A 20,416-nucleotide genomic window follows, 5' to 3' on the forward strand; every position below is an offset into this window, starting at 1 on the left:
CAAAAAAAATACTTTTAAAAAGTTATGTTAGGGCGGGCCGCGGTGGCTCAGCGGGCAAAGTGCTTGCCTGCTATGCCGGAGGACCTCGGTTCGATTCCCGGCCCCAGCCCATGTACCAAAAACGGAGAAACAGAATACAATAAAGCAAGAAAATGTTTAAAAATGTTTCCCTTTCTTCCTTCCTTCCTTCCTTCTATCCTTCCTTCCTTCTCTCTGTCTTTCCTTTAAAAAAAAAAAAAAAAAAAAAAAAAAAAAAAAAAAAGTTATGTTAAATATGCTCAATGAGATAAAGGAAAACACAGAGAAGAAATAAAGAATGTCAGGAAAATGATGAATATTATCCTTTCAATAAAGACTCAGAAAATGTAAAAAGAACCAAACAAAAATACTAGTATTTAATACCATAATAACTAAAATAAAAATTCTATAGATGGTTTCAACAACAGATTAGAGCTGGCAGAACAATCAGTGAGCTGTAAGACAAGTCATTTTGATTCAGACTGAGGAGCATAAAAAAAAAATGAAAAAGGTGAAAAAAGCCTAGAGACCTGTGGGACAACAACAAGCATATGAACATATGCCTCATAGGAGTCCCAGAAGAAGAAAGAGAGAAATGTAACAATGGTAGAAACTTCCAAAATTTAATGAAAGTCAGAAATACACATATTCAAGAAGCCAAATGAACCATAAATAAGATAAACTCGAAGAGAACAAGGTACAGAAACAGACAAACTACTAATGTCAAGGAAGAGGAAAGAGTTTCGAAAGCTGCAAAGAGTAACATGCTATGTACAAGGGAGCCCCAATAAGATTAAAAGTTGACTTCTTACCAGAAACATGGAGGTAAAGATAGCACTGGGATAAGAAATTTAATGTGCTCTAAAAAAACAACTACCAATCAAATATTTCACATTTGGTGAAGAAAATGCCTTTCAAAAAGGAGAGAGATGGGCGGACCACGGTGGCTCAGCGGGTAAGAATGCTTGCCTGCCATGCCCAAGGACCGGGTTCGATTTCCGGTGCCTGCCCATGTAAAAAAAGAAAAAAAAAAAAAGGAGAGAGATTAAAACATTCTCAGATAAAAGTTAAGGGAGATTGTCAGCATTATCACTGCCCAAACATTGTTAAGGGAGTTCTTAAGAATGAAAGGAAAGGATACCAAAAAGCGGATCAAAGTAGTATAAAGTAATAAAGATCACTGCTAAAGGTAACCATATGGTTAGTTACAAATGCCAGTACTACTATCTGTATTTTTTAGTACATAGTCCCATTTTTTACTTCTTACAGAACCTAAAATACAAATGGTTAGAGTATTGATAAATCTACATTTTGGACATACAAAATACATAGATATAATTTGTAACAAGCACATCAAAAAGGTTGAAGGATAGAGCAGTCTAACAATGTACATCATGCTACTGAAATTAAATTGGTATACAATCAAAGATTAATGTTAGAGATTTAGGATATGAAATTTAAGCTCCATGGTGACCACACACACACAAAAAAAATCTGAAAAACAAGTAAAACTCTCCATATTTACAGATAACAAGATTGGAGATGAAGAACTAAAACTTTCCATATTTATAGACGCCAAGCCTCTTCAAAATTATATTGGAACTTCTAGCTAAATGAATTATTAAGAAAAATAAATAAACAGCATACAAACTGAAGAGAAACAAGTAAAACTTTCCATATTTACGGATGACAAGATTCTATAGAAAATTCTGGAAATTCCACAATAAAGCTACTGGAGCTAATAACTGAATTTATTTAACAACTGGCAGGTACAAGATCAACATTCAAAAATCAGTGATGTTTCTATACACCAATAAGGACAATCTGAAGAGAAAATCAAGATACAAATTCCATTTACAATAATAGCAACTAAAAGAATCAAATATCTAAGAATAAATTTAACCAAGGATATAAAGGACTTGTACACAAAAAATTACAAAACATTTCTGAAAGAAATAAAAGAAAACCTAAGTAAATAGAAGGACATTCTGTATTCATGGATTGGTAGACTCAATATTGTGAAGATATCAATTCTACCCAAAACAAGGCACAGATCGGATGCAATCCCAATCAAAATTCCAACAGCTTTGGGCAGAAATGGAACATCCAATGATCAAATTTATATGGAAATGTCAGGGGCCCCAAACAGCAAAAGCCATCTTCAAAAAGAAGGAACTTAAAGAGTCACTCTTCTCAATTTTCAAACCCAATACAAAGCTACATAATAATAACAGCAACAATACTGGCAAAGGAGAGACATATAGACCAGTGGAATTGAACCAAGAGTTTGAACTGACAAAAGTACCCTAAGTGTCCCTCATCTGATAGAAAGATAAACAAAACGTGATACATAAATACAATAAAATATTATTCAGCCATAAAAACAAAGAAGCTCTCACCCATGCAACATGTATGAACCTTGAAAACATCATGTTGAGTGAAATAAGTCAGACACAAGAGAACATATATACGATGTTACTGATATGAAATAATGCAATAAACAAATGTACAGCCAGAAATGATAATACACGTTACGAGGGGCCAAGGTAGGGGTAGGAAATGAGAAGTTAATGCTCACTTGGTACAGAATTTCTATTTGGGATGATGAAAAAGTTTTTGTAATGGATGGTGGTGATGGTAGCACAACATTATGAATGTAAGTAACACCAATGAATTATATGAAAAAGGGGGAATTTTAGGTTGCATATATGTTGCTAGAATAAAAATTAAAAAAAAACATAGAACTGTACAACTCAAACAATGAACCCTACATTCATGAACTGTAAATGAACTGTAAAACTACAGTTAATAGTAAAATTATAATAATATTGTTTCACCAATTGTAACAAAGGCAGCACACAAATGCAAAGTGTTAATAATAAGGAAATTTCTATTATTAACAGCCTCTTCCAACATGAAAATGGGCATAGCCCAAATACCCCTGAAGAGTGGGAGAAAGATCAAGATTGATGGTGGAGTTACACAGAGAAGGTAGGGTTTAATGAATGAGTATGATGAATCATTATATTGATATTTCTTTTAGTCTGCAGTATCTTAAAGCAGCTAGAAGTAAAGCTAAAATTGTAGAACTGTAATCCATACAATCCATTGTGTGTATGTAATCCAAACAATGTATTGTGATGTGCTTTGAAATTCATTGCTTTTTTGTATATATGTTATTTTTCCCAAAAAAAAAAAAGAAGTCGATAGTGATGATAAATACACAGCTATATGATGATACTGTGAACCACTGACTGTACACTTTGGATGATTACATGATACGTGAACATATATATATCAATAAAAAATAATTTAAAAAATAATAGGGAAAACTGCATGTATGAAGAGTATATATCACAACACTGTACGTTCTGCATGATATTTCTGTAAACCTAAAAATTCTCATACATTTAAAAAAAAACAACAACAGTGAGATACTACTTTACACCCAATAGGATGGTTATTATTTTTTTAAAAAAGGGAAAATAATAGGCCAGGATGTAGTGAAAGTGAAACACTTGATCACTGTAGGTGGAAATGTGAAATGGTGCACCCACTATGGAGAACAGTTTAGCAGTTTCACAAAAAGACAAACCTAGAATTACCATATAACCTGGCAATTCTACTCTTAGGCATGTATCTTAAAGAACTGAAAGCAGAAGGGACTCAAGCAGACATGCATATATCAATATTCATAAAACTATAATTCTCAATAGCCAAATGGTAGAAACAGTCTAAGTGTCTATCATAAAACAAATGGATAAACAACAAAATGTGGTATATACATACAATGTGAATATTTTTCAGACATAAAAAGAATGAAGTTCTGATAAAACAACATGAAGAAACCATGAAGATATGATGTTGAATGAAATAAGCCAGACACAAAAGGACAAAATATTGTTTGATTCCAGCATACTTAACTTAATATATGTGGAATAAGAGACAAAACTAGCTTAAACATTAGCAGGGACTGGGGGGAGGGCAGAATGGGAAAAGTTTTTTTATATTGGTAATAAGCTTTTTTTTTTTTTTAAATTTTTTTATTAATCAAAAAAAAGAAAAGAAATTAACACAACATTTAGAAATCATTCCATTCTACGAATGCACTCAGTAATTCTTAGTATCATCACATAGATGTATGATCATCATTTCTTAGTACATTTGCATCGATTTAGGAAAAGAACTAGCAAAACAGCAGAAAAAAATATAGAATGTTAATATAGAGAAGAGAATTAAAATGATAATACTAATAATATATATATATATATATAAAGGAAAAAGAAAAAAAAACAAAAACAAAAGATACAAACACACAAACAAACAAACAAAAAACCATATTTCAGGTGCAGCTTCATTCAGTGTTCCAACATAGTTACATTACACTTAGGTATTATTGTGCTGTCCATTTTTGAGTTTTTGTATCTAGTCCTGTTGCACAGTCTGTATCCCTTCAGCTCCAATTACCCATTATCTTACCCTGTTTCTAACTCCTGCTGGTCTCTGTTACCAATGATATATTCCAAGCTGATTCTCAAATATCGGTTCACATCAGTGGGACCTTACAGTATTTGTCCTTCAGTTTTGGGCTAGACTCACTCAGCATAATGTTCTCTAGGTCCATCCATGTTATTACATGCTTCATAAGTTTAGTCTGTCTTAAAGCTGCATAATATTCCATCGTAGGTATATGCCACAGTTTGTTTAGCCACTCGTCTGTTGATGAACATTTTGGCTGTTTCCATCTCTTTGCAATTGTAGATAATGCTGCTATAAACACTGGTGTGCAAATGTCCGTCTGTGTCTTTGCCCTTAAGTCCCTTGAGTAGATACCTAGCAGTGGTATTGCTGGGTCGTAATCCATTCTGCCATTCTATGTCTTTTGATTGGGAAATTCAGTCCATTAACTTTTAGTATTATTACTGTTTGGATAATATTTTCCTCTACCATTTTGGCTTTTGTATTATATATATCATATCTGATTTTCCTTCTTTCTACACTTTACTCCATACCTCTCTCTTCTGTCTTTTCGTATCTGACTCTAATGCTCCCTTTAGTATTTCTTGCAGAGTTGGTCTCTTGGTCACAAATTCTCTCAGTGACTTTTTGTCTATAAATGTTCTAATTTCTCCTTCATTTTTGAAGGACAATTTTGCTGGATATAGGAGTCTTGGCAGTTTTTCTCTTTTAGTAATTTAAATATATCATCCCACTGTCTTCTAGCTTCCATGGTTTCTGCTGAGAAATCTACACATAGTCTTATTGGGTTTCCCTTGTATGTGACAGATTGTTTTTCTCTTGCTGCTTTCAAGATCCTCTCTTTCTCTTTGACCTCTGACATTCTAACTAGTAAGTGTCTTGGAGAACGCCTATTTGGGTCTATTCTCTTTGGGGTGCGCTGCACTTCTTGGATCTGTAAATTTAGGTCTTTCATAAGAGTTGGGAAATTTTCAGTGATAATTTCTTCCATTAGTTTTTCACCTCCTTTTCCCTTCTCTTCTCCTTCTGGGACACCCACAACACGTATATTTGTGCGCTTCATATTGTCATTCAGTTCCCTGATCCCCTGCTCAAGTTTTTCCATTCTTTTCCCTATGGTTTCTGTTTCTTTTTGGAATTCAGATGTTCCATCCTTCAGTTCACTAATTGTAGCTTCTGTCTCTTTAGATCTACCATTGTAGGTATCCATTGTTTTTTCCATTTTTTCTTCTTTGTCTTTCACTCCCATACGTTCTGTGATTTGTTTTTTCAGATTTTCTATTTCTTCTTTTTGTTCAGCCCATGTCTTCTTCATGTCCTCCCTCAATTTATTGATTTGGTTTTTGAAGAATTTTTCCATTTCTGTTCGTATATTCAGCATTAGTTGTCTCAGCTCCTGTATCTCATTTGAACTATTGGTTTGTTCCTTTGACTGGGCCATATCTTCAATTTTCCGAGCGTCATCCATTATTTTCTGCTGGTGTCTGGGCATTTGATCAGATTTCCCTGGGTGTGGGACCCAGCTGGTTGAAAGGTTTTTCTGTGAAATCTCTGGGTTCTGTTTTTCTTTTCCTGCCCAGTAGGTGGAGCTCGTGGCGCTCGTCTGTCTGCACGGCAGTCGGCCCGGGAAACCGCGCGTGGAGGGCGGGGGGTGTCGCCGGCCGCCCTGGCTTGGGGGAGTGCCGGTCCTAATTGCCCAGCTGGCCCGAAACGCCAAGCGTGACGGGAGGGCCCCGCTATCCAACGTTCCCAGTCAGACCGGGGAGCCACGTGCGTGGAGGGGACCCCAGTCGCCAGTCGCCCCGGCCGGGAAAACGTGCGCCCCTTGGGTAGCTCACCGCAGCAGATTCTCCCTGCCCGTTCAGCTGTTCCAGAATGGGGTACGCTGTCTTTTTGGTCTCTGTCGTGACTCTGGGAGCTGTTTCGTATTGTTTCTGTTTCTTTAGTTGCTTTTCTGGAGGAGGAACTAAGACCCGCGCGTCTTACTAAGCCGCCATCTTCTCCGGAAGTCTGGTAATAAGCTTTTACAAGATGTTAACATGTAGTACTTTCTGTGATTTATAAACTATTTCTTGTAAATATTTCTTTACAGAGTATCAGATTCTATAAATTTTACTGTTTTGGGATTTTTACCTATTTAATATTTTTTATGCAAATACACCACTTATTTCTTTTATAGATAATTATTTTGCTGTTATTCAAAGTTGTTTCCCACTTAGAAATCAAATACATATTCTTCTACATTATCTTCTGGTTCTTTCATCATTTCCTATTTTGTATCTAGTTTTTTAATTCACCTGGAACTCATTTTAGTGTCTGTGGTATGAATCTAAATTTTCTCCAAAGAGATTATCAAGAAGTCTCATCCTCAGTAATAATCAATTCCTTTCACACTCATTTTATCATTTCCGCCATAGCAATATGGCATTTATCCCCATCTCCTCAATGAAACCGTATTTAATAGAGTTGATTACCTCTTCATTGCCAAATCCAATGGATTATTTTTGGATCTTTTTGAAGAATTTAATACTATTAATTCCATTCTTCCTCTTCATATTCTCTCTTTGGCTTCCATGACTCTTATACTCTATGTTTTCTACATCTATAAATATTAATTCTGTGGCTCTTTTGCTGGCTTCATGTTTTCTGATCATATTATGGCTAACAATTATCAAACTCTTACTATCTGCGCCAAGGATTTCTAAGCAGTTTATACTTTGCAAAGCACTTGATCATCACAAGAGACCTCTGCAAAAAGGTCTCTTGTGATAGCTCAGGTTTACTGAGCACTTACGCACTAGGCACTCTTCTAAATGCTTTTCTTATTTACTTCACACAACCCTAAGGTAGGCACAATTATTATTCCAATAGGTTAAGAAACTGAACAGACTTAGAGAGATTAAGTGGCCAAGGTCACTCATTATATAATGGTGAGCCAGGATTCACTCTTAGAGAGAATGTCTCTAAAGCTCATGTGCTTGATCATATACTATATCCCTAGGGCATATATTATGATAAGCCTCATTTTATGGATGAGGAAACTGAATAACATGGCTAGTAAGTAGTGGTATCTGTTCCCAAAGGCAGTAGTATCCTTAATCACTCAAACACCTTTTTAATGTTTGTGTTCTTCAATTGTATCTTTCTCATACTTCATGCTCTTCTGGGGCAATTTTAGCCACTCCAAAGTTTTGGTTACTATTTGTATGCTGCATATTATCCTGTATAAGCATGTTAGTGATCTCAAGTCTCTATTCTGCAACCTAGACCAGACAAATAACCCAATGACCATCTCCATCCAGGTGTTCCCAAAGGTACCTCAAACTAAATGTCATAAAGTAAGCTTACATTTTATCTCAATCTTATTCTTCTTTTCTATATTCTCTGTCTAAATGAATGGCATCACGACCCACAAAGACATCGACTATAGGATGCTAGGAATTACACCAAAGACTCTTTTTCCCTGACCTCCTCTCTGTTCTCGCATTGTTATAGGTTTTGACCGGGTCCACATCGTTTCTTTTCCAGACAACACTTTAATCCATTTTCACACTACCATCATAATTATTTATTTTTCAATCACTTTTCACAGAGCATCCACTAAGAGTCAGCCATTAAGCTAGTATTTCTTTACTAAAACATAAATCAGGGGACTTCTGGAAAGATGGCCAACCAGAGTAGCTAGAGATTAGCCCTGCTCTATGGAAAAATTAGAGAAGGGACAGGAGTGCAACTGAGGTGACAATCTGGGAGTGTGACTGACCTGGGAGAGCCTTCTGCACCATGTGGCAGCCCTGGTTACAGAGGCTGAGGAACCGAGAAGCAGAAAGCTGGAGCCTGGCGCCGAAACACGGAGCCACAGAGCCCATGGAATAGCACAGATGGGAATGTGGGACTAGGAAGTAAGCCAGGCTGCAATCCTCCGATGCGGTACCCTCAACAGTACAGCACCATGACTGGTGACTCACCCAAAACCCCACACACCTGAACCCCGTTCACCAGCTCCAATTCCCTGTGTTCCAGGTGCCCTCACCCCACCAACCCCCGTGCACGCACCTGGCCCCCTCCCACCCAAATGCAGCCCAACCCACCTTTCCTGCACACCTCTCAAGCGCTACTTCCCTCTCCTGCTTCCCTGAAGACTATTGCCAGCGCATAAAGGTTGCGTATACTAACCTCCATACCTAGGCTACCCTTGTGCCACCCCCAACCCCCCGCCACCCATAGTGTCGCAAAGTCTCACCCCCCCCCCCACTCCCTTTAGAGCATTCCCAGGCCCGCGCATGCGCAAGGGCTCCCAATCACCTCATTTAGCTCTGGGAACCGCACTTTACAGCAGGCTAGAAACACGCATGCGCAAAGCCCTCAGCCACACTTAGTACCTCTGAGAAAGAGCCGACCTGCACAGCCACGTCACAGCTGCCTCCAATCCATGAAGGCATAATGCCAATCTGCTGCCACAGCTCTATGCATGCGCACAAAGGGCCCTGTGCCTTAGACCAGTGCACACCAGGGTTATGACCCCCAGACCAGAATACCTGCATGCACAGCAGCATCCTCCCTGGCCACTGGGCACCCACGTTCACAAGCATCAGCGTAACATCCCCAACCTGCGCCCATACCTGCCCTGAAACAAATCGCCATACTGAGTGCTTCAGCCTTTACCCTGCTCCCTGCTGTATAACCATCACAAGGCCTTAAGACTACTGAAAGAAATCAACTCCAAAGTAAATCAATCAAGACATTTATATGCCACAAAGATAGCAGAAGATGACTAAGCATATTACAATGTAGACAGATATAGTGCTGCCTAAAGATCAAATTAAAACACCAGAGGAGACACAGGCATTGGAACAACTACTCAAAGATGTTCATTCAACTCTATTTAATAAAATAAGTGGGACAGCAAATGATAAAAAGGAGATCAAGAAGACAGCAGAAGAGCACAAAGAGGAATTTGAAAGAATAAATAGAAAAATAGTGGAAATGAGAGATTAAAGACTCTATTAACCAAATAAAAAATATACTAAAGGCACACAACACCAGATTTGAAGAGACAGAACAAAGAATAAGTGATATAGAGAACAGGATAATTGAGTTCGAAGACTCAAAAGATCAAATGGCAAAAAAAGCTGGAAAAACTTCAATGGGAACTCAGGGAAATGACAGACAAAACAAAGTGTGCACAAATGTAAGAATCATTGGTGTCCCAGGAGGAGAAGAAAGGAGTAAAGGGCAAGGATGAGTAGATGAGGATGTAACAGGGGAAAACTTCTCAATCCTCATAAAGGACATAAATATACAAGTCAAAAAAGCCCAAAGAACTCCAAACAGAATAAATTCAAATAGGCCTTCCCAAGGTACATACTAATCAGTCTGTCAAAGGTTGAAGAGAAGCAGAAAATTCTGAAACCGGCAAGAGAAAAACAATCTACTACATACAAGGGAAACCAAATAAGACTGAGTTCAGACTACTCAACTAGCACCCTGGAGGCGAGAAGTCAGTGGTTCAAGACTCTGAAAAAGACTTTCAGCCAAGAATACTGTACCCAGCCAAACTTTCCTGCAAAATGGAGGGAGAGATTAAAGTTTTCACAAACAAAGAAGTCCTGAAAGAACTTGTCAACAGAGACTGGCCCTACAAGAAATACTAAAAGGAGTTCTGCCAGCTGAAATAAAAAGACAGGAGAGGGAGGTTTGGAGGAGGGCACAGAATTGAAGACTACCATTAAGGGTAATTTAAATAACACAAAGAGAAAGAGGGAAAAGAACCTATAGATCTGAAAAATAAAAAAAGATAAGATGGTGAAATAAAGAAACACCTTTTCAGTAATAACTTTGAATGTTAACAGACTAAACTTAGAAATTAAAAGATACGGAGTGGCAGAATGGATTAAGAAACATAATCCAGCTATATGCTGCTTACAAAAGAATCATCTTAGACATAAGGACACAAATACATTGAAAGTGAAAGGATGGAAACGAAGTAGGTGGAAAGACATTCCCTGCTCATGGATAAGAAGGCTAAATATAGTTAAGATGTCAATTCTCCCCATGTTGATCTACAGATTCAACACAGTACCAGTCAAAATTCCAACAACCTACCTTGAAGATTTGGAAAAGTTAACTACCAAATTCATCAGAAGGGAAAGAGACACCGAATAGCTAAAGCCATCCTAAAAAAGAAGAACAAAGTGGGAGGATTAACACTCCCTGACTTTAAAACCTATTACAAAGCCACAGTGGTGAAAACAGCATGGTGCTGGCACAAAGACAGAAGCACTGACCAATGGAATCAAATCGAGAATGCAGAAACAGACCACCAAATCTATGGTCAAATGATTTTTGACAAGGTCCCCAAATCCTCTGAACTACGATAAAATAATCTTTCCAATAATTGGGCATGGAAGAACAGGAAATCAATAGCCAAGAGAATGAAAGAGGACCCCTATCTTATACCCTATACAAAAATTAATTCAAAATGCATCAAACACCTAAATATAAGAACTAGCACCATAAAGCTTCTAGAAGAAAATGTAGGGAAACATCTTCAAGACCTAGTATTAGGAGGTAGCTTTCTAAACTTTATACCCAAAGCACAAGCAACAAAAGAAAAAAGAGAAAATGGGAACTCCTCAAAATCAAATGCTTCTGCACCTCAAAAGTCTTCATCAAAAAGTTGAAGAGGCAGCCAACTCAATGGGAGAAAATATTTGGAAATCACATATGAGACAAAGGTTTCATTTCCTGTATATACAAAGAAATCATACAACTCAACAGCAAAAGAACAAACAACCCAATTATTAAATGGGCTAAAGATATGAACAGGCACTTTTCTGAGGCGCAAATACAGAAGGCTCAAAAGCACATAAAGAGATGCTCATTTTCACTAGCTATAAAGGAAATGCAGATCAAGACTACAATGAGATACCACCTCACACCTATAAGAACGGCTGGTATTGAACAAACAGGAAACTATAAGCGTTAGAGAGGATGTGGAGAAACTGGGACACTTATGCACTGCTGGTGGTAATGTATAATGGGGCAGCAACTATGGAAGACTGTTTGGTCGTTCCACAGGAAACTAAATACGGAGTTGCCCTATGACCCAGCAATAGCACTACTTGGCATATACCCAGAAGAACTGAAAGCAACGACACAAACAGACATTTGCACACCAATGTTCATAGCAGCATTATTCACAACTGCCAAAAGATGGAAACAAATCAAATGCCCATCAACAGACGAGTGGATCAACAAAATGTAGTGTATACATACAACGGAATATTCTGCAGCAGTAAAACAAAATGACATCCTAAAGCACATGACAAGATGAAGGAGCCTTGAAGACATAATACTGAATGAAATTAACCAGACACAAAAGGATAGATACTGTATGAGTCTATTTTCATGACCAGCATAAAGGCATGATTAATCAGAGGCTTTTAATACAGAATATAGGGGACTTAGAGATACACAGAAGCTAGAGATGGGTGAACCGTTAGCTAATAAGGTTGAATTCCAATGTAAGGGAATAGACAGAAGCAAAGGTGATTCTCTAGTGGGTCTAGAAGTAATATTATCATATTGAAGATGAACAAGATTGAAAGGGGTTGTACAGACCTATGTGTCCCAGATTCACACTAGAAATATGAATGAGTTCCTGTAAGAATTACTTCAAAAATAAGATTCTTGTATAAAGAGCATTTAAGTCTAAGGTACAGGTGGAAAACTGCCATTGCATGCTACAAGCTAAGTTCCAAAGGAAACCATCAGCACTACCACAGCAACAACAGAGGTAAATAATGGGGTGAGGGACAAGAGTTAAGAGGAGGTTTAGATTTCCTGTTTGGCGAGGGTGTATTTATTGGTTTTCTGTCTCTTGGAAACAATGAAATTATCTAAAATTGAGAATGTGGATGGACTGTTGACTTTGGGCCTTCTACATGATGTCCGATGAATGCAGGTGGCTGAAGGATGCACTGATGGAGAAGTAGATTGGTAAACGTTGGCGTATACTTATGAACGAAGGTTGTGCTGCTACAAAAAGGAACAATGTCGTGAGGCATACAACGATGTGAATGAGCATGCTGGACATTTGGTGAGACAAAATAAGCCAGAAACAAAAAAAAAACAATGGTATGGTCACCTTTAGAAAATGCTTGTAAGAAAAAAGGGGCCTAGATTGTAAGCTTTTACAGCAGACACATTAAGTCCGGAGTGGTAATTATTATTTCTGGATTTTGAGAGGCTGTTTTATATATGTAACCTGATATTTAGAAATAAGAATGAAGCCAAACAGGTTGGGGTTAAAGTAATTCATAATACAGGGGTAAGGAAGACAGTGTCTATATTTTAGGACCACACATATTCATTGAGGTCAATGGAAGAAAGCTTTATTGATCTGGAACTGAAATTTTCTATAGTGCACAAGCTAATTCAACCTATCTGTATAGCTCATTTAAACAAATGAAACACAGGAAGCATAGAATAAGAAAGAGGTGCTTTAATCCTATATAGATTATTGTAATGCCTAGAAACACTCTACAGTATATTAAGCAGATAATCAAAAAGTATTGGCAAAGTCCCCTGAGGGAGGAAGAATATGGAACTATTAAACCTCACGATCAGGGAATCCCCTGATATTGCATCAAACTTTAGAGATCTCCAAATCAATAGGCCATGCCCTCGATCGTGAGGCTTACTCTTGTGAAGCTTATGTAGGTAGCAGAGAAGCTTAGACTACCTATAGGCATGCCTAAGAGTTACTTCTGGAGGACCTCTGTGGTTGCTCAGATGTGGCCTTAGTCTCTCTAAACCCAACTCTACAAATGAAATCATTGCTATCCCCCCTATGCTGCACCTGGCGTCCAGGGGTGAAAGTCTCCCAGGTGATGTGGGAGATGACTCCCAGGGATGAATCCAGACCTGGCACTGTGGGATCAACAACTACATCCTGACCAAAAGGGGGGAAAGAAGTGTAACTAATAAAGTATCAGTGGCAGAGAGGTTCAAATAGAGTCAAGAGGTTACTCTAGAGGTGGCTCTTACACAAGCTTCAGGCAGACCTTGCTACCTATCATAACATGCCAAACCCCAACCAGGACCATTACAGAACATCATATAGTTCCATCTCCCTACCTCGTATTAGTGACAGAACCTTCCAATATAAAAAATTTAGAATGCCATCGCCCAAACACCCTTAAAGAGAGGTATGGAAAGATCAAAGAGGATGATGGAATTATACATAGAAGATAGGACTTAACAAATGAATATGAATGCTGAATCATTAAATTGGTATCTCTTTTAGTCTCCAGTATTTTATAGCAGCTAGAAAAGTAAAAACCTAAAAGTGTGAAATTGTAACCTATGTCAAAGTCTGAAATATATCCTACAACTAATAGTGGTGCTGTGGTTTGAAATTTATAGCTTTTTTGTATATATGTTATTTTTCACAAAAAAAAGAAGGAAAAAAAGTCGATTGTGATGATAAAGTACTCAAGCCCTCTAGACTCTGATATTCTGGAGTAGCTAGAAGGAAAAATATGAGAGGATTGTATGGTAGTCTATGACAAACTCTGGGATCTGTCCTGTAACCACTTGTTGAAGAGTGCTTTAAAAAATTATTGCTGGGCGGGCCGCGGTGGCTCAGCGGGCAAAGTGCTTGCCTGCTATGCCGGAGGACCTCGGTTCGATTCCCGGCCCCAGCCCATGTAACAAAAACGGAGAAACAGAATACAATAAAACAAGAAAATGTTTAAAAATGTTTCCCTTTCTTCCTTCCTTCCTTCCTTCTATCCTTCCTTCCTTCTCTCTGTCTTTCCTTTAAAAAAAAAAAAAAAAAAAAAAAAAAAAAAAAAAAATTATTGCTTTTTTATTTCTTTGCTTTGTATATATGTTATATTACACAATAAAAAAAGTTAAAAAAAAAAAAACATAAATCGGGGCTTTCTGCCCCTCCACACTCAACAGACAGCCTCATCTTTTCGTGCAGTGCCAGCCACATCTCTGCGGCATGAGGATGGAAGTAGGAATAAATGGATTTGGCCATATTGGACGCCTGGTTACCAGGGTTGCTATAAACTCTGGTAAAGTGCAGGTTGTTGTCATCAATGACTACTTCATTAACCTCAACTACATGGTCTACAGTATGATTCCACCCATGGCAAGTTCAAAGGTACTGTCAAGGTTGAGAATGGGAAGCTCATCATCAATGGGTATACCATTACTATCTTCCAGGAGGGAGTTCCCAACAACATCAAATGGGGTGATACTGGTGCTCAATATGTTGTGGAGTGCATTGGTGTCTTCACAACCATGGAGAAGTCTGGGCTCACTTGAAGGGTGGTGCCAAAAGAGTCATAATCTCTGCCCCTTCAGCTGATGCCCCCCTATTTGTGATGGGCATGAACCATGAGAAATATGACAGTTCCCTCAAGATCATCAGCAATGCTTCCTGCACGACCAACTGCCTGGCACCCCCCTCCCTCGGCCAATGGGCACTGTGGAGGGACTCATGACCACCTTCCATGCCATGACTGCCACCTAGAAGACTATGGATGACCCCTTTGGAAAAATGTGGCATGACGGCCATGGGGCTGCCCAAACTATCATCCCTGTATCTACTGATGCTGCCAAGGTGGAGGGCAAGGTCATCCCAGAGTTAAATGGGAAGCTCACTGGTATGGTCTACCACATTCTGTACCAATGTGTCTGTCATGGATCTGACCTGCCAAATGGAGAAAACACAGAAGTATGATTACATCAAAGAGGTGGTGAAGCAGGCATCAGAGGGCCCCCCTAAAGGGCATCCTGGGCTATACTGAGGATAGATTGTCTCCTGCAGTTTTGACTTGACACCTGTATTAGAGAAACAGAATCAACAGGGAACACTTGCAAATATAAAATTTATGAAAGTGTCTCACGTGACCGTAGGAACGCAGAGTCCAAAATCTACAGGGCAGGCTGTGAAGCCGATTGACTCCAATGGATGGCCTGGATGAACTCCACAGGAGAGGCTCACCAGCCAAAGCAGGAATGCAACCTATCTCCTCTGAGTCCTCCTTAAAAGGCTTCCCATGATTGCATTTAGCATCACTTATTGCAGAAGACACTCCCCTTTGGCTGATTACAAATGGAATCAGCTGTGGATGTAGCTGACATGATCATTACCTAATCCTATGAAATGTCCTCATTGCAACAGAAAGGCCAGCGCTTGCCCAATCAGATGAACAGGTACCACAACTTGGCCAAGTTGACACCTGTCCCTAACCATGACAACACACACTTTCCCAAATTTGATGCTCGGGCTAGCACTGCCCTCAATGGCCACTTTGTTAAACTCATTTCCTGGTATGACAATGAATTTTGCTACAGCAAAAGGGTGGTGGACCTTATGGTCTACATAGGTTCCAATGAGTAAGAGTCCCTGGACCACCAGCCCCAGTGACACCATGAGAGGAAGAGAGAGGCTGTCAGCTACTAGAGAGTCCTAGCCCCAACGATCCCCCACTACTGAGAATCACTCATCCTCCCTAGCTTCCATCCCAGAGCCTGAAAAAGGGGAGGTGCCAAGAGCCCTACCTTGTCATGTACCATCTATAATGTACACTCAGCTAAAATAAAACCACATAAATCTGATCTTGATACTCTCTTAAACTCAGAAATTCTTCAAGTGGTCCCCACTGTTTAAAGTTTAATTTTCTATGTACTGTACACATGAACTTATATGTGTCATTTTCAACTTCATTTTTTATCATGCTCTTCCTGTTTCTACAGAACTTCATTGTACACACTAATTTTTCTGCTTAGAATACCCAAATGAATCTTTTCAATCTAGTTAATGGTAAAAATCAGCTGAAATGTGACTAGCTCTATAAAATCTTTCCTAATATCAGTCTTTTTCCTCCCCCACATCAAAAACACTCATAATTCCTTTGTGTCTCAACTGTAGCTTATACAGACCTTTATTACACATCGGTTTCACTTTACTTCATTTATTTCTTAAAAAGTGGTTCTACCACAGACGAGTAAAACATACGGAATAAAAATAAATAACAGGGGGAACAAATGTTGAAATAAATTTAGTAGATTGAAATGCTAGTGATCAATGAAAGGGAGGGGTAAGAAGTATGGTATGTATGAACTTTTTTACTGTTTTCTTTTTATTTCTTTTTCTGAATTGATGCAAATGTTCTAAGAAATCATGAATGTGCAACTATGTGATGATATTGTGAATTACTGATTATATATGTAGAATGGAATGATCATATGTTAAGAATGATTGGTTTGTTGTTATATTTTTTAAAAATTTAAAAATTAATAAAAAAGAAAAACGCATGTTATAAACAAACAACAAAAAAAGTTTTTCTACCACAACCCAATACTAAAAAAGGCAACCCAGTTGAAAAACAGGCAAAGGAGCTGAATGGACATATCTCCAAAGACACAGAAATAGCCAACAAGCACAAGAAAAGATGCTCAACTTCATTAGTGATGAAGGAAATGCAAATCAAATTGAGAGACCCCTTCACAGCCACTAAGATGGCTATAAAAAAAAAGATGGACAATAACAAGTTTTGGCAAGGATGTGGAAAAATCAGAATTTTTGTGCACGGCTAGTGGAAATGTAAAATGGAATGTCTACTATGGAAATCAGTTTTTGGCAGTTTCTCAAAAGGTTAAAATAGAGTTACTATCTGACCCAGCAATTCCACTCCTTGGTACGTAACTAAGAAAAGTGAAAACATACTTCCAGATAAAACTTGTACCTGAATAGCAACATTATTCATAAGAGTCCAAAAGTGGAAACAACCCAAATGTCTATCAATTAATGACTGGATAATCAAGATGTGGTAATAGAATATTATTCAGTCATACAAAGAAATTAAGTCCTGATACACGCAGAGATGAACTGCGAAAACATGCTAAGTGAAAGAAGCCTGTCCCCAAATGCCACATATTGTATGATTCCATTTATATGAAATATCCAAATAGGCAAATTCATAAAACAGAAAGTAGATTAGTGGTTGCCAGGAGCTGGGGGCACGGAGAATGAGGAACAACCATTAATAGGTATGGTGTTTCTTACTGAGGTGATGAAATTGTTCTTAAAATAGAAAATGGTGATAGTAGTGGTTGCAAAGCTGTGAACATAATAAAAATGACTAAACTTTTACACATTAAAAGGATGACATGTTATGTGAATTATAGCTCAACAAAGCTGTTATTTGTTTTTTAAAAGAATCAATAGTTATTCATTTGTATAAGAGAAAAATTCTTTCAAACCATGGAATCCGTGGAGGCAGAGAGATTTATTATAGCCTTGATACTGTTAACTACTACAGTAAAAGTGAAATTTATAAGGAATTCCTTCTTCTACCATGCAAAATGGCAAATCATACTTTTGACATTATAAAATGAAAGCAATTTTATTACAATGTACCACCCATAAATGAGTAGGTTATTGGTTAATTTGCATTGCTTTCATTATAATTACTTATGGTGGTTTCCATTGGGTAAAAGGCAATCTGGACTATTTGTCCCCTACAAATTCCACGATTCATTTCCTTTAGTAAGGATGTGTCCCGATAAAAACAGTTTAAACAAGTGTTAATGGAAGAAATCCATAAAGGAACACATTTTCTAACAACAAAGATATAAGGTAGTATTTGATGAAATGTTAGTTACTGGGAATACTTCCTACATCTGGCATATTATTTACTCATTAAAAATAACCATTTACATTTTCTAATCAACATGTGTGGGACCAAATTTTATCAATCTCATTAAGTTGCTCAGAATTTTAATACAGTCTGTGGGCAAGTAAATTTTATTTTAAAATTCCACTTTAATATAGTGCAAATGTTAAATGAATTCACAGCCATCACCGCAGTTCTAATTGCATGCTTTATCTAAAGACGGGAGAAGATTGTGCTAAATTATATGGAACAAACTAGTGTTCACTGTTTAGGCTATCCATTAACTGTCAGTCAAACTAATAACAGCAATCTCTTCCCTAATTTTCCTGGTGCAGCTGTTTATAGAATATCCTGGGCGTGTTCACTTCAGTAGACATGCAATAATTCAGACATTCAAAAATGAAACCTTTTTTTTGTTTGTTTTCAAATTTTCCTATAGACTATGATATTTTTTCTATCCTGTAGATTCAACCACTTTCTTTAACTATGTATCACTAAATAAATGCAATACCTGTATTGTGGTTTTAAAGTTTAAAATCTGCACTCTGAAGCTCAAATTCTAGGGAAAAAAACCTTTGCTCTTTTTAAGAGCAAAATGAAAAATCTCCAATAGGAATTGGTCATATCTATGCATACGATTCACCAAGGAATGCATATGTGACACTTATACTGACTTTTCTGTAATGAATTTTGAAAGTTTATTTAAATAAACATAATTTCATCATACCAACCAAATATAAACATTTACTTTTAATAAGTACATTACTCAGACATTTCAATTATTCAATGCAGAAGATAAACACCTAGAGTTAGTTGTTTTTTATTTTGTGATAATATAAATAACTATTTTAAGAGCTAAGTTTACTGATCTGTACTGTGAATTTTGCATTTCAAGAAATATAAAAATAAAAATGAGACCTCAATATGCCAAGAAAGGACAGTATTTTATTTTAAAAAGGGTAGTTATATGCTAGAAAAATAAAAAGGACATAAACCCAGAATATATGGCATCCTTTTAAATTAAAAAGATTTTACATTTGGTAAACTTTATGCCAGTCTCCTTATTTTTATCTTTTGAAAAATACTGATGAAAATTTTGACATAGTCCAGCCGAAGAGACCCACTGATCTATATTCCATAGCCTAAAAATTGTTTATATGGTTACCTTTATGACCATATAAAATCAAGGAGTCTTGAAAATCAACAACTTACAGTTCTTGCCTAAGCCTTCTTATCTTGGCTTTAGCATCTGCCAGTTCCACTGATAGATGTTGTCGACTTTCTGTTCGCTTCATGCCTGGAGAACCACAGGGTGACTGCGCAGATGAAGAGGCATGGGGTAGAAAATGAAGACCATCCCGTTCTTCAGAAAGTTCTACAATAGTCTAAGTAACATATAGAAAGAAATACAAAATCACTTTCAGTATTTACATATTAGAGAACTAAACACAGCATCATTACTCACTGGATCAAGTATATTCCATAATACAAAAAAAAATTTATTGGTTAAAAAAACTTATCTTTGCCACACTTAGCTCTCATTTTTTAAGGTTTCATTTAACAGTTCATGGATATACTATTTATTACCTAACATTTGTTGACACGGGAAAGAAACCAATCTTATCTTACTTGTATCAGAAGAATGGTTTGTCTAGAACTGTGCTACCTGTGAGAGCCATTAGTTGTGCCATTGTGCTATAGGGGAACCATTAGCAGAAGTGGCTATTCAATTACAATTTTAAAAAGTTAAAAAATTCAGTTCCTTAGTCCAACTAGTCACATTTCAAGTGCTCAGTAGTTGCAGGCATCTAGTAATTACAGCACTGGTCAACAAAGAAATGTAAATTTCCATCATGGCAGTACTGGACACTACTACTCTAGAAATATAAATAGGGACCTCAGAGGGACTCAACAGAGATCTTAAGATGTAGTCCAATATCTTAATTTTACAGAAGGATTGATTTGTCCATGATTACACATCTTGTTGAAAGGAATGCCAAGACTCGAGGCCAGTCTCTTGACTCCATATCCTATCCTCTTTTCCCTACAACATTAGAATACTTCCAATCTGATTCCCATCTCAAATCCTCCTTTATACCTTTCTCCAGCAATCTTTCATGAGACACAAGCCTCTTTCTCCTTTCCTACGTCTAAATTTTAAGTGCTATATAACAGAAAAGTACTTCACCAATAATATTCCTCCATTCTCCCACTTTTCC

At 37.4% G+C, this 20,416-nt stretch overlaps 1 protein-coding gene and 1 pseudogene across 9 annotated transcripts in view; one reads left to right on the forward strand and one right to left on the reverse strand.

Moving 5' to 3' along the window:
- CCDC88A (coiled-coil and HOOK domain protein 88A) overlaps positions 1-20,416 on the reverse strand; it is a 189,428-nt gene that overhangs the window by 112,538 nt on the left and 56,474 nt on the right. For all 9 annotated transcript variants that reach the window (XM_077134249.1, XM_077134245.1, XM_077134247.1 and 6 more), the window contains one exon: positions 19,410-19,582. In XM_077134249.1, coding sequence (XP_076990364.1) covers positions 19,410-19,582 — 173 coding nt within the window. The remainder of the gene's footprint in view (positions 1-19,409; positions 19,583-20,416) is intronic.
- Positions 14,519-15,919, forward strand: LOC143660839 (glyceraldehyde-3-phosphate dehydrogenase-like; annotated as a pseudogene).

Source organism: Tamandua tetradactyla, chromosome 17, assembly GCF_023851605.1.
Source record: "Tamandua tetradactyla isolate mTamTet1 chromosome 17, mTamTet1.pri, whole genome shotgun sequence".
In the NCBI taxonomy this organism is placed as follows: Eukaryota; Metazoa; Chordata; class Mammalia; order Pilosa; family Myrmecophagidae; genus Tamandua; species Tamandua tetradactyla.